The 15,676-nt window shown below is 35.6% G+C and overlaps 1 protein-coding gene across 1 annotated transcript in view; it reads left to right on the top strand.

The window, feature by feature from the left end:
• The first annotated feature begins 5,269 nt into the window (after positions 1-5,269).
• PROKR1 (prokineticin receptor 1) overlaps positions 5,270-15,676 on the top strand; it is a 43,071-nt gene continuing 32,664 nt past the window's right edge. Inside the window, exons 1-2 of the mRNA XM_089654851.1 lie at positions 5,270-5,419; positions 11,808-12,425. Coding sequence (XP_089510977.1) covers positions 11,977-12,425 — 449 coding nt within the window. The 5' untranslated portion in view covers positions 5,270-5,419; positions 11,808-11,976. The remainder of the gene's footprint in view (positions 5,420-11,807; positions 12,426-15,676) is intronic.

A 15,676-nucleotide genomic window follows, 5' to 3' on the forward strand; every position in this document is an offset into this window, starting at 1 on the left:
AATGAAAAAAAAAAAGTTTTGCCTTTAGTTCTACTTTAATAATTTCTTAATCTGTGCAAAGTGATTTGCTCACAACTGATGAAAGCCCAATCCAAGGTGGTACCATTTACACTGTGGAATTTATTTACTAAAGCTGGATAGTGCAAAATCAGGCTCACTTCTCCTAAGAAACCAATCAGTTTCTAACCTCAGCTTGTTCAGTTAAGCTTTGGCAATAAAATCTGGAAACGGATTGGTTCTATGCAGAAGTGCACCCAATTTTGCACTTTCCAGTTTTAGTAAATCAACCCCATTTCATTTTCTTATCATATTCTTGAAGGTAGCTTTTTTTCCTTTCCCAGATTCTCTTTATTTTTCCTAGAATTTTTTTTCTTCCAGTTTTTTTTTTTAATATCGTTTAAGGCAATTCGTTTTCTGACTGTTAAAATAGAGAGCCTGTGAGCTTTCAATTTTACACCCCATACTTTATGATAATATTTGTTGCATGCTTTTTCTTGAACTAATTGAAATGTAAGATATATAAAAAAAGAAAACCAAGTCAAAATGTGACATCTAAAAATTGCATGATATTAGACTCTCATGTCACATTCTCAGTACATGCTTTAACTGCTGGAAAGCGTATATATCCACTCACTTTTGTAAGAGTCCAGGAATGTGGCTTTTGGATCTGTGTTAGGTGTTGTGCCAACGCAAGGAGCACAATTCTAGTGACTGCATGGTACACATATCCAAACTGCTAGCTTCACTTATAATAGTTGCCTGCCTTAAAGCTTATCTAAACCCCAAAACAAAAATGTGATATAGTGAGGCTTACCTGCGATATAGTGGCTGTGTTAGTTTTCCTCTTTCAGGCTAAGAATATTTTTAACAAGTACAGAGACTACCTGTTAATCTTGCCAGAAATGAAGTGAATGTAGCCATGAAAGGACAGGAAATGTGTTATTCCAAGAATTACTTGGTGGAATTAAAAGGAGATACCTAAGGACCGGTAAGTTGAAAAATGGCCAATTTTCCCTAATGTGATGCAGCCCAACCTAAGAAACCCATTTCTCTTCAGTGCAGATACAGCCAGACCCCAATAAACCCATTGAAAAGCCATCAAACACACACACAAGGGGAGCTCCAGTTACTAAAACTGGAGCACTCACAATCTGGTGCGACTGTGCGTGATAACCAATCAGCTTCCAACCTCAACCTGTTCATTAAAGCTTTGGCAATAAAACCTGGAAGATGATTGGTTGCTATGTAGAGGTGCTCCAGATATTGCACTTTCCACCTTTAGTAAATAACCCTCACTGTTAGGAATTAGTAACAGTTAGTCTAAAACATGGTACTCAGTACCTGCAGGGCTACACCTCACTCATTCATCCAGTTCAGAAATTGTACCTTCTCAATTTATTTGTGTACAGGATGGATTTTATATTTATTTCAAAATCATATCCTTTTAGGATATTTTATTTTTCTCTAGGAAATAATATAAAGTGTGCTATGTTCATAATATTCCTGCAAGTTGAAAGTCTGTCCACAGTTCATGGCTTCGCTTCAAATACCTTTAATACTCAGTAAGGGATGGAAAATGATCAATCTGCAACTCTTGAGAACATTTAAAAATAAGTGTTTGTGTTGCATGAATGTTTCAGGTAATATGTTTCTTGTTTAGACCAGATACTGTATACTGTATATCCTTGAGATCACAGAGTGCTTGTAGGCAGATCTTCTCCTATCACAGAATACATGGATCAGATATATTATGAGAAAATAATTTCTTCATAGCTTTCGAAACCTTAAAAGATTTACTGTCAATGCGTAAGATATAGCTTGGGTCCAAACATGAGTCCAACATAAGTTGGAACACATGCCTTGTGTTTTATTCAAGATTCTACCTGAATAAGTAAGATATCTGCCATGCAAGAAACAATTTATAATGATAATGATATTCATAATAGTACACATCTGGAAGTTATGATCCATTATTTTTCAGGTATTTTGAGATATATATATACAGTATATAGCATAAAACTGTCATTTTTCCAAATCAGAGATAAGAGAATTAGAATTTTCTTTACTAAATATGCTGTGAAGCAGGTATACCACTGAATTTAGTAAAGCATGTAACGTAATTCTCATAAGACATAGGTATGGATCAGTCATTGAAAGATCAATATAATATAGCTTGGAACTAAGCCTCATAGGTGTGCTGCATCATGATGTAGTTGATAACTCTATAGTCAATTCAAATGTAAGTGCAGCACTAACGCATAAGTAACAAATGCAATCATAGAGTGCTTATATGAATAGAAGTGTTCATACAATAAAAATGTTTCAGATCATATAAAATCATAGAATCATAAAAAAAATGCAAATATCTAAACATAAATAGTGAATATAAATAGTTCATGGCACAGAAGTGTCAAGTGATACGTGTGCGCTTTTTAGCAATATTAGTAATTATACATAGTCTGTGGCACTACAGGTCACAGCAATGCCCAGTGATCGTGGAACTACAAGGTGCAGCAATACCAGATGGGATGCTTGTGAGTGCTCATGATCCAACATGGGAATCCACCATCTTATATGGATGTGCACTCACCAGAACGCTACTTGTATAATAGCGTTAATGCTGATCCTTACGGGGGGTCTCTGGAAGCCATAAATAGGGACAGGACTTCTCCAGGGTCAGGGCTATGCAAAACCAGCCAAGGATTCTCCTCACATTCACTGTAATGGCCGACAAGAAAGTCTAAATAAGAGCAATTACCCCTTTTGGATGCACCACACCATTACAATATTATAGGCCCATATGTGAGTAAGGGTTGTCAGAGGACCCATGCTCCTGAAAGGAATGAAGGTATGCAAGGGGTCTATTCACAGTCCTCACAATGCAAAAGATAACCAGTAAGGGGTCCAAAGGGCCCTTTTACCAGCTAACAGAATGGATTGATTGCTTATTAGACCATGATGAATGTTCAGCTCACACATCACTGCAATCTCCGAACAGACATAACACAGAGCTTCTATATAGTAGAGTTGTGTATTTTTTCTGGTCTTGACCTTTTAGCATGACTGCATCAGATTGTCATAATTTTACTATTTGTGAATTTTCATGAACATTCATATGAGCGTGAACGGCCCATCTACTGTTGAAAAGGGTAATGCTGCTTCATGAACATATCTAGAATTTTCATAAAAGGTTCCTGACTGTCTGTTCATGGTTATATACAACTCTCTGACACATGTCACAACATGGCTTATATACAAAGTGAAGTAGAGAGGAATATGATTACTGAAATCTCTCCTATAAGGTATTTATGACAGTAGCCATGAATTCCAGTTTACATCTGATTTTTACTGGAACGTTATGAAATAACTCTGATGTTCAAAGTAGAACTATAGGCAAAACATTTTTGTTTTTTCATTTTAGATAGAGCAAGAGAGGGTTTTAACCACTTCAAGTCTAAACACTTTTACCCCCTTCCTGTCCAGGCCAATTTTCAGCTTTCAGCGCTATCACACTTTGAATGACAATTGCGCGGTCATGCAACACTGTACCCATATGAATTTTTTTTGCATTTTTTTGAGACAGATAAAGCTTTATTTTGGTGGTATTTAGTCACCACTGAGATTTTTTTTTCTGCTATATAAATGAAAAAGTCCAACAATTTTGAAAAAAAGTGTTTTTCTTATAAAATCTTTCTTCATAAATCTTGGCCAAAATGTATTCAGTTATCTTTTTAGTAAAAAAAAATAACCCAAATTAGTTTATAACCAAAAAAATAATTTGACATTTTTATTTTAGTTTTTTATATAATTATTTATGTTTTTTTTTCTTTTTAACATACTGTCACCCTAGCAGTACAGTGTCACCATAGTGACACTATACTACTTGTGGGGGGTGATGAAGATTTTTTTTTTCATACTGATTGCTTTTACACGGTAAAGGCTGTAAAAGCAATCATTTCTCCTTCTCTCCGGCTGCTTTCTTGCAGCCATTGAGAAATACTGTGTGAGCTGTGATTGGTCACAGCTTGTCACATGGTACAAGGCTTTTGTGAATAGTCTTGTACCATGTGATCTCTGTGATCATTCACAGATTTTACACGTAGTAAGCAATGATGTCAGAAGTGACATTTTGCTTACTACTATTCATGTGATCACTGATTGGCCAATCAGTGATCACATGATCGGGACCTGGAGCGGGCACAGGTTAAAATAACAGGCGCCGTTTATGAACGGCAACTCGCTCCTGCACTGCTCCCGTCAGGCCGTTTATATACATAGACCAGACAGAAAGTGGTTAAAACCTGTCAGATTTTTTTCCCCGCCATCTGTATCCCATTGCAGAGATTTCCCTTCACTTTATGTCCCATAGCCAAATAGGAAGAGAGAGGAAATTCCTGGAAAATTAAGGGAATTCCTTGGGGACCCCCGGGTCTCCATAACTAGTGTCCCCATTGGAAGACTTCCCCTCTATTACTTTTGTGGGGACAACCCAAAATTTGGAATTTTCTTTTACATTCCCTTTCAATGATGATGGTAAATAGGACAAACAGAGAGGGGAAATCTCCCTAATGGAGGCACAGACAGCAAAAAAAAAATGAATAGGTGTTCTAATCTCTCTTCACTCTGCCCAACAATAAAAAATTAAAAAAAAGTTTTGCCTTTAGTTGTGCTTTAGGTGTAGCTGTTTTGTTTTGGGTCGAGTAGGAAAGGTTTAAAACCTATGTTGAAATAACATAGTTGTTATGTAATCGATTTAGATGTTGATACCCTCTTCCCTGTAGTTCTTCTTTAATGGGAGAATATTATCACATTATGTATGATAGCTCCATTTTAATGATAACAGCATTATTGTAATAGCAATTTATCACACTCACTATGAACTGAATTTTATAGCATTTGTGGTTTTCTGTAGTCAATGAATTTTTTGTTTGATTCTACAAAATGTATTATGCGATATGATGAGCATGCAGACCCTGGGAACTTGACATTATTTTCTTCTTATTGATATTAATCACAATTATAAATAATAGTGAGATGTCCCTAGGCAGCAAGTGCTGCACAGTAGCTCATAAAGGAAATGCACCCCTCCTGTGTATCGATCCATAAACCATGTTTTTATCTGCATGAGCCATTGTTATTAATTAGAAGAACAGCACAGCCAAACTGTGCTGCAGTTTGGAAAAAGAACATTAGGGGGCAGCAGTACATGCAATTAATAGCAAGCTGCAAAGACAGACCTGTATAGGAGGTCCTTGGGGTTTCTCAATACACAGAAGCAGAATTTGGAAATGCACATATGATCACTGGTAAGGCAGCCTAAAAAAGGATCAGATCAAAACACTATTACTTACCAGTGAAAGAGTTTGATTTTCCTTCTACAGAATGAAGCATTTGGTTCAGGCAAAGCAGCACAGCACAGGTAATGATTTTCCTTTTAATGATTTACGCTTTGGGGGTTTTTTTTTTTAGTTTCCCTTATGTTTTCTGACTTTGCTTTAGTTATTGTTTAGCTTTATAAATAGAAATGGTTCCATTATTATCATTATTTAAAAGTATTATACATTTTGCACAGCATTTATAAACAAAAAATCATTTCGCAAAGTATTTAATGAGGATAGATAGATAGATAGATAGATAGATAGATAGATAGATAGATAGGCTGAGCAATAATAGATAGATAGATAGATAGATAGATAGATAGATAGACTGAGCAATAATAGATAGATAGATAGATAGATAGATAGATAGATAGATAGATAGATAGACTGAGCAATAATAGATAAAAAGACTGAGCAATGATAGATAGATAGATAGATAGATAGATAGATAGATAGATAGATAGATAGATAGATAGGCTGAGCAATAATAGATAAATAGATAGATAGATAGATAGATAGATAGATAGATAGATAGATAGACTGAGCAATAATAGATAGATAGATAGGCTGAGCAATAATAGATAGATAGCTAGGCTGAGCAATAATAGATAGATAGATAGATAGATAGATAGATAGATAGATAGATAGATAGATAGATAGACTGAGCAATGATAGATAGATAGATAGATAGATAGATAGATAGATAGATAGATAGACTGAGCAATAATAGATAGATAGATAGATAGATAGATAGATAGATAGATAGATAGATAGATCAAGAGAAATATATTGAGTGATTCTAGTTTGTTCCTTTTTTATTGAACTGTATTGAAAACTGCATGAGTACCAGTTCGTCTTTAAAGCGTCAACATTCAACAGAATACAACTGACAGGTTATAAAAAAGAGAGGATCTTGTTTTTCTTCCTCTAAATGTATTTCAAACAATTTGACTAAGAGTGTGTCTATAATAATTAACAATCATTTGAGATAGCGGAAATAGATTGATTTTTTTTTTAGTAGTATAATGAACTGGCTAAATGTATACATTTAAAATGTAGGCTGTCAATGCTAAACATGAAATACAATTTATTAGTGGGTACTTCTAGTACAACCGCCTGTGATCAGAATAATGCCAGAAGTCCCCACTTTTAGAAATATGTTAATAAAAAAAAAATTACAAAGTATTACCTTTTAAAGTTATAGGTTATTAAAAGATATAATATATTTGAATATTGATAGTAAACAAGATAACTTAATAACTGCAGAAAGGCGATGACGCGTGAAGGTAATACTCAGCATGATTATTTTGTTCTCATTATAAAATACATAGCCTGCGGTCTAAGTTGTTCATAGTTTAGTAACTGCTGCAGTTCTTGGAAGAAATGTCATTATGTTGTCCAGAACATTGTACTTAACATCTATCGAATCAAAGCTGAGGCTTTGTTAGTATCACAGTACACAAATTATTTATAGCAAATGTCTGCTACACAAAGATGTTTTTGTATCAATTTTTTATACATTATTGTAGGTACCTGAACTTGTTTGAGTAGATTTTGTGAATTATCAACTCTATCCCCTTTCTAATTGCACTGGGAAAAAAAAGACATAATTAAGATCTAATTATTATGGCCTCTTTCGGCATTATTTGAGGTATAATTATGAAAAATGGATTGTTGCCCCATAGCAACCAATCAGATTTTAGCCTTTATTCTCTACCCTATTCTCAGAATATGAAATGTAATTTGACTAGTTGCCATGTTATAAATTACACTGAACCCACAGAAGAGCGGTATAGATTTCATATTAAGCGTGAATACTGTTTGGCTATTGGAAAAAAAACTTTCTTTTTTCAATAAATGGTATATTTCAGTTTGCTGCAGAAATTTTGTGTTTGATTTTTAGTAACTAAATCCATAAATATGCTGCAATTGACTTGCTATAGAATAATATACAGGTCTACAAATCTTATATCATACCCCATGATATTTACCTATTGTATGTATTTATTTAGGGTTTTTTTTAGTTTTTGGTTTATTCTTTTAAAGTGTTTTTAGATAGAAGCGATATAGATATTGAATTTCTTACGAGGTACAAACTGGTCATTATAGGTTTATGATATAGAAAAGGTTGGGGATGATGTTTGACTGGTGCAGTATTTCTGCTTCTGGGAACAACAGCACAAGTAATAATCTTCTCAGGAGCTTTCTTTACAATGCTATTGTTTGTGCCAAGAGCAAATGTATTTCCCAGGTTACTACAACAAATTGTTTTTGTTTGTTTTTTTTCCCTCTCACTTTCGGCAGATTTACACTTTGCTCTGAAAAACATTATCCACATCATAGGATGTAAAAATGATTGAAAATATTATTAAGAGTTCACATTATTAAGTTGAAGGGGTGATCAGCTAAGTCTCATTTAAACTGTCGACATGCAGTTGTCACTTATCCCACAGGGTCCAGTTTATTTTTGCTTTAGCAAACCCAGTCAGAAACTGTAACAAATATTGCAGGTTCCTTCACTGAACTAGAGTGATAGGCAAAGACTATGTTGTGGACTACAAGACAGCAAGAACAAGGGCTCCTGAGCATTAGTAATACATACAGCAATACCTAACTGTGACTGAACCTTTTTGGTGAAACCAAATAATGCATTCAGTCACACAGTGGCTAGATTTTCAGGACAATCATAGTGGTAAGATCTTTTACTACCATCATTCATGTTTAAAGGTAATGGAATGCATGCATCCATTTTCTTCACTGGCTTCCAATAGCCCAATGTGTACAATTCAGAATAGTAACCACAACGTATAAAGCCATCCAAAACATTGCCCCCAACTATATCACCAACCTCATCTGCAGATATCACCCAAATTGTCCTCTCTGCTCCTTCCAAGACCTCCTGCTCTCTAGCTCCCTTGTTACCTCCTCCCATGCTTGCTTCCAGGACTTTTCCAGAACTTCTCCCATCCTCTGGAAATCCCTACCCCAGTATGTCAGGTCAACTCCTACCCTGTCCGCCTTTAGGCAATCCTTGAAAACCCATTTATTCATGGAATCCTACCCCACCTCCACCTAAAAAGCCATAATTGAGTTTCTTCCATAAAATCATCCCATACAGCTATTACTTTTTGTACCATCTCCCCTTCCCTTTAGGTTGTAAGCTCCATGAGCAGGGCCCTCCTATTCCTTCTGTATTGAACTGTATTGTAATTGTACTGTCCCCCTTTATATTGTACAGCACTGCACAAACTGTTGGCACTATAAAAATCCAGATTGAGGTACATTTTTATGCATTTGCAAGCTCCCTTGAGGGCAAAGTTAATTGTTTCATCCATAAGATCGCTTACAGCTTAAGTGCCCCCCCCCCCCCCCCACCTTCCTATATAGGAAAGAGTATGGATGTTACAATGTCAAACATGCATTTTTGTGCATAACAAAAATCTAATTGCAAAGACCGTTCAACGGCCAGATCAGACATGCAACTAGCTGTCATCTAAAGTCCATAGGTATCTTTAGCTTTAATTTTGTAGGTAACCCTTTGGCAATCTTGCTGCATGAATAAAAACAAAAAGCAGTCTGTGTAAAGAGCAGTTATTTATATTAACAAATCAAGTATCATTTTACCACAGTGAAAAAGGGAAAGATGAATTCTAGCTGTCTGCAAACTACAATTATGCCACATTCCAAAAAGGAGGTAGTGAGCCCTCCAGGTACAAAGAGCATAAAGCAGTGTGTCTTCTTACTGATGGGTACTGAGCACCTTCTGACATTCAATGACAAGCAACATCGACGGCAGCTATAAGTCACATGTAGGTAACAGGCCATTAGCTGGGGACTTCCATGGCTGCCCTTATAGATTCACTTGTTAGGATCCTCAAATGGCAGATAAAAGGTTTTCCAGCAGCTAGAATAAAAGACCCATTACATTTTCGATTTAAACTGAAAGGTGTAAAAATGTGATCTTTTAAAAATGTGTTGAGTGCAGTATTGCACAGCCAAGGCTTAAGTTGACTATGACTTTTTGTGATAGGATCTCAATGGAGTTCTTTTCCCTGCATTTCATAGTGAAATTTTTGTGCACGTTTTACTAGTTAAGTGTAGCAGAAATGTTATGGTTTTATATTCTTTTTTATGAGGAAAGTACAACTCCAGATATGTACAATCAACATTAATTAAACTTTTTTAATAATCTGAAGTAATGTACATTCTGTTGTTTTTCACTCTGCTTCGTGACTGCAAAAAAGGTATAGAGACAAATTTCAGAGCAGACAACTTTGCCAAACTCATATCCCTAAAATAGTTATTTTTGTTGCCAAAACCTCAGAGCAGCAGAAGGTCCTTTTTATGTTGAATGATTTTGCACCCAACAAGGTAAGTATAGGTTTCCAGGGGTTAATTACTAAACGTTAGAATAAAGTGGTTCTAAAGACAAAAGGTTTTTTTTATACCTCAATGCATTCTATGCATTAAGATAAAAAACCTTCTACATGCAGCCCCCCCGCCTTCCGCTGCTGTCTCTGAACCAATGAGAGAGGAGAGAGTCAAAAGAGCCTCTGCTCTTGTGCACATTGGTGAATCGAGATTAGGCTCAGGTAAGTATAAGGAAAGGGGGGGGGGGGTTGCATGCAGAAGGTGTTTTGCAGAAGGTTTTTTTATCTTAATGAAAGTATAAGGGGGGGGGGGCTGCATGCAGAAGGTTTTTTTATCTTAGTGCATTGAATGCATTAAGGTAAAAAAAAAATGGGCAGGAGCACCAGCAGGGGTCCATAGAAGAGGGTGGGCTGCTCTGTGCAAAACCAGTTAAGTATAACATGTTTGTTATTTAAAAAAAAAATAAATTGATCCTTTACAATCACTGAGGTTAGGACTAAAGATCAGGGGTTTAGAAGTTAAATATTAAATTTTTTATGTTAACATTTTTGAAGTTATGGGTAAATGTCAAGAGTTAATATTACCTATTAATAAAGCTGAGATAGTGGGTTTGATTTACTAAAGGCAAAAAGACTGTGCACTTTGCATGTGCAGTTGCTCCAGAACCTAGTGAATGAGATAAAACTTCACTTTACAAAGAATACCCAATCACATGCACAGGAAATTTAAAAAAACAATATTTTTGCTTGCACATGATTGGATGATGGAAGTCAGCAGAGCTTTCCCCCATGTAGTAAGTTCTGGAACAACTGCACTTGCAGGGTGCCACTGCACTTGCAAAGTGCACAGTCTATATTCCTTTAGTAAATCCACCCCAATGTGTTAAGGGGTAAGGTTAGTATTTTGGGTTCACTTTCAAGGAAAGGATAAAACTTAAAAATTTAAATCCAAAACCATTTTAGCTATGGCTAGAGTAGGATGTGCTTACAACATGCATTAGGGTTTTTTGTGCCCCAGTGTTTTTTTTTGGGGGGGGTTTGGGCCCCAGTGAGAATACATCTCTCAAAAGTGTGGGGAATCCCCTTTTGTATAGTTGTCACTAGAACAGGAAGATTTTCTCTCACCTCCAGTTTTGGTAACAATTGTAATATTTTTAGTTTGCCCACAATGGTTGCCAGGATAAACAGTGTAGATAAAAAGCCCTAGTAGAAACACAGACAGAAGTAATTTTTCTCCTTTGTAACCAAAAACTGAAAGAGTTTACATTAGGATTAGGTTACGTTTTAAGGTTTGGTTGGGGGAAGGGTACACTGTTAGCCCATAGGTTAGGCTGGTAATCAAGGATATGTAGATGAACTTATTTTAAACTTGTTTTTGACTGTAAAGGCCCTGAGTCTAGATCTATTGCCCTGATGGTGAATATCAGGGTATCTCCCTGCTATGTCTGCTGCCTGCTCTTTGGACTATTGCTGAATCATTCTACTTTTAATTTCCAACCTGAGTTCTCTCCTGTAAGCCCGTATACTTTCCCGTTCTTTCTATAAGTTTACAGAATTGTTGTGAGTTTTAGCTAGCCACTCAATAATAATAACATTTTATGCAATCTAAATTGAAAAATTATTTTTTTCAGTCTTTAAATACAGAAAATGGAGTATATTTTAGTTATTGTTATTAACTAAATTTATTTTAATTACCACAATACATTTGAGGAATGGTGTATCGTTTATTCACTGATTATTCATTGCTATGGACTATCATTGTAAACTTTCTAATACAATTGTGACTTGAGGTGATGGATGTAATTATCTGATCATTTTCAATACTCTGTTACAAATCAGAACTGGATCAGAAACCAATTTTATTCTTTCTCAAATGCAGGATATTTTAGATATTGCCTGAACTAAATTTCTTTTAACTACCACAATATATTTGAGGAATGGTGTAGCGTTTATTCACTGAGTATTCATTGTCATGCACTATTATTGTAAACTTTCTAATACAATTGTGACTTGAGGTGATGGATGTAATTATCTGATCATTTACAATACTCTGTTACAGATCAGAAATGGATCAGAAACCAATTTTATTCCTTCTCAAATTATATTAACTGAGAATTGACTTGGCTTTTCAAGAGTCAACTATTGACTAGGTATCACTGGTCAGAACAGACAAGTCCTTGTGTCCCTTCAACAAGTTCTTTTATAAGCAGTTCAACTGGTCTCCCAACATGAACTACGACAAAGTGGCTGCGAATTACATCCAAAGTGAAGAATTCTTCTCAAGAAACTATAATTTTCCCTTAAACTATACCTACAGTGATTATGAATTTAGTGATGACGAAGATGTAACCAAAACAAGGACATTTTACGCTGCAAAGATCGTCATTGGAGTGGCTCTTGTTTGTATTATGCTCATTTGTGGCATTGGGAACTTTATTTTCATTGCAGCACTTGCCAGATACAAAAAGCTCAGGAATTTGACCAACCTGCTAATTGCCAATCTGGCCATTTCCGATTTTATCGTAGCCATAGTTTGCTGTCCTTTTGAGATGGACTATTATGTTGTGAAACAGCTGTCTTGGGAACATGGACATATCCTCTGTGCATCCGTCAATTATCTCAGAACTGTATCACTTTATGTCTCTACAAATGCTCTACTTGCCATAGCTGTTGACAGGTAAGGTCGTGTTTATTGATGTACTGTATATTATTGTCTACAGGTCTCTAAGTAGAATAAAGTTATAATAGTTCATTTGCTTTTCCAAGATAATGATACCTGTAATCCAGTAATTACCACGTTTATTGAAGCTCTTAATTGTCAGAGAATTATTGTTATATTGTTGAATTGTATGTAGAATATGTGTCCAGGAACGAACATTACTTCACTCCAATACTGTTTACATAATTGTTTTGCTTTCTGACAGGTTTAATAAAGATTCTAAAGCAAACTCTAGGGAGAAAAAATATTTTTTTGCTTTATATTGTACAAGCTTAGTTATCTGTAAATGAGCATATACTACATTCAAAGGGCTGCTGGGGGTGCTAAAAATCTTTGTTGTCTTCATGAAAGATTTACTGTCAGCTTTGATTTTCTGGGATCTGCTGTAACTTGAGTCTTGTACAGTACAGCTTTCCCTCTATCACTTCACAATGATAAAATGTCTTGTATTCTATTCACAGAAAATAAGGTATTCTATAATTGGAAAGGGGAGAGGAGGGGTGAATGAACAACAGGACCATCCCTTGTCCAATCATAGAATGGCTTATTTTCATAAAGTGTACTGTAAATTTGGCCAGATGTTTAGCTTTAAAGTAGTTCTATGGCCTTAACGTTTTTTTTTTACCTTAATGTATTCTCTGTGCCCAGGATCCCCCCACAACCACTCCTTAAACCTATCTGAGCCCGATCTCGATCCAGCAATGTGCACTAGAGCAGCGACTCTCTCCGCTCACTTCCTCTTCACAGGCCAAATTGGAGCCATTGACTCCTGCTGCTGGCAATCAAATCCTATGATGAGGGAGCAGGGGAAAGGGCAAAGCCCTGCTGTCTGTGTCTATGGACTCAGGAGTGAGCCCATACAAGCAAGCTTTGGGCAGCAGGGTGGAAGCTTAAAAGCAGCCCTCAGCAGGTTCTAGCATTCCCTATGGTCCATGCATGCATTAAAATATGCTTTACCACTACAGACTTTGGCGCATTGCCATTAAGTTTGAATAGCACACCAATGCTACTTTCTAGTGTAAGTGCAATGCAGCATATGATGGTGCGGTAATACATTACTATACATTGCAGTGCACTGTGCTGCTAAAAATGTTACAGGATCGATTTTTGGCTCATTTTTGGCCTATTGTGACACATTAAGCATTCCATTCTTATAAATGGGCTGCCATTATGCAACACACATTAAAATGCGACATAAATTGGATCTTTAATCTGATCTACTCTGTGATGGGAATAAATACCCATAGGACTCCCAAAACTGCTTTTCAGAGATCAACAAAACGAATTACATGTTTACTTCTGGCAGCAAGACTTACTATTGCCAAGTATTGGAAGCAGTCAATGGTCCCTTTTGACTATGTCAAGAATAAACTTAACTAGATCATGGTTAATGACAGGCTCACCTACAGTATATCCTTAACAATACTACACAAAAATTTGACCACACTTGGGATCCTTGGATTCGATATATCTCAATTCCCTGATGGGCCCCAGATTGACCCTCTCTCTACCTTCCTATTCTCTGATTTTCCTTATCTCTTTTTCTGTTTTTTCTTTTTCTGCTGGGTTTTTCCTGATTATTTTACATTGGTTTTAGGGCTCTAGTAGCTCTGACTCTGAACATTTTTGGGCACCTGGATATAGGGGGAAGACTATCTTCTTTGATTTTTATGTGCTTCCCTGCTTAGGATTACTTGTATGTTTAATTTGGTTGATCAGACAAATTGTCATATTGTTCCTGGTCTGCCCTCGAGACATTGCTATGTTTTCTTATTTGTTTACTACTGGTGTTATGTTCTATATTCGAATGCCATGTCTGTATTCTCTGATTCTTTTTTCTAAGAAAAAATAATGGAATATAAATTGCAACATAAGGTACTTTAAATTGTGTGCATTAAATGCACTGCAGCATACTGGACTTCTAAGAAAGATTCCTTAATCAAATGTCAAGTAGTGCCAAACTTACGGAAGCTTGCTAATAACTTGTTTAAAGTGATAGCATGCTGTTATTTGTTTCACATCTTCAAACTGGAGCTGAAAGTCTTCAGCAAAGCTGGCTGGCTGAAAGCCTTGTAAATGCTTTGGAAACACTTGCTGTACACATATACAAGCTGAAGCCCAACTGTAGAAGGTCTACAAGAATTGTTAGTATCGGGCTAACATTAAACAAAGCAAAGGTGTATTTTGTTAGCCAGGAATAAAGGAATACATTCTACAGGCAAATACTCAGTAGACAAGGCAACAACATGTTTTAGAAGTGAGATCTTTTAGATGCTAACCAAAAATGAAAAAAAAAAACGTTAAAAGTCTTAAAGCTCTTTCTTCAGGTTTTGTAATAATATAAAAAAAATGCTTATTGAAAAAATGCTATAGTGAAAAACACTATGCAAAATGTTACACGGTTTTGCATATGGCATTTTATTATATCCAGCCACTGGTAATAGCCCAGAACCTACCAATTTTCACAGTTTAAAAGTTACCATATACACCTTATTATCATAAAAGTTTATCCCTCACCTAAAATTTACCTGTACATTGAAGCCATAGCCATACTATAGAATATACAGACAGAAAACATATGCATTATGCAGTATGCATTTGATGTAATTTTTTAGAAATACCATATTTACTCAATTGAAAAACACCCAGATGCATCACTACTCTCACTAAAGTAAAAAAGTGTTATGACCTTATATATACAGCGCCTACACGGTGGATATATACAAACCAGCATCTTTGTTTTACCAAATTATTAAAAACATTTAACACCCTATTTTCATAATCTAAAATTAAAATATTTTATTAGTCTGTATACGCACAATATACTGTCACAGTAGTATTTACATTTTATCACTTTTTTTTTCAACTTATCAATAGTTTTAGCGACAGTGATATTATAGTAGACATTTACTAAAAGGGTATAGTGTGGTCATTTAGTACAGTGATTAGTGTTGAATCTATGTTCACTACACTCCTCCAATCAAATGCAAGCAAAAATTAATTTGCTTAATTTCAGTTGCAGATGATTGGTTATTCAAAGTAAACACAGCTTCCCATTATTTACTAAGCTAAGTGAACATTTACTTTGCAAAATGAACATTTACTTCCCTACTGCTTTAGAAAAGCAATCTTGTGTGTCTATGTATGCTTTAATTGTGATATACAGTGGACAAATCCTTGTATTATAGTTCCCTTAGTCAAGAAATATT

This window comes from Staurois parvus, unplaced genomic scaffold (genome assembly GCF_062004578.1).
Source record: "Staurois parvus isolate SC_StPar_1 unplaced genomic scaffold, SC_StPar_1.0 ptg000001l, whole genome shotgun sequence".
Taxonomy (NCBI): domain Eukaryota; kingdom Metazoa; phylum Chordata; class Amphibia; order Anura; family Ranidae; genus Staurois; species Staurois parvus.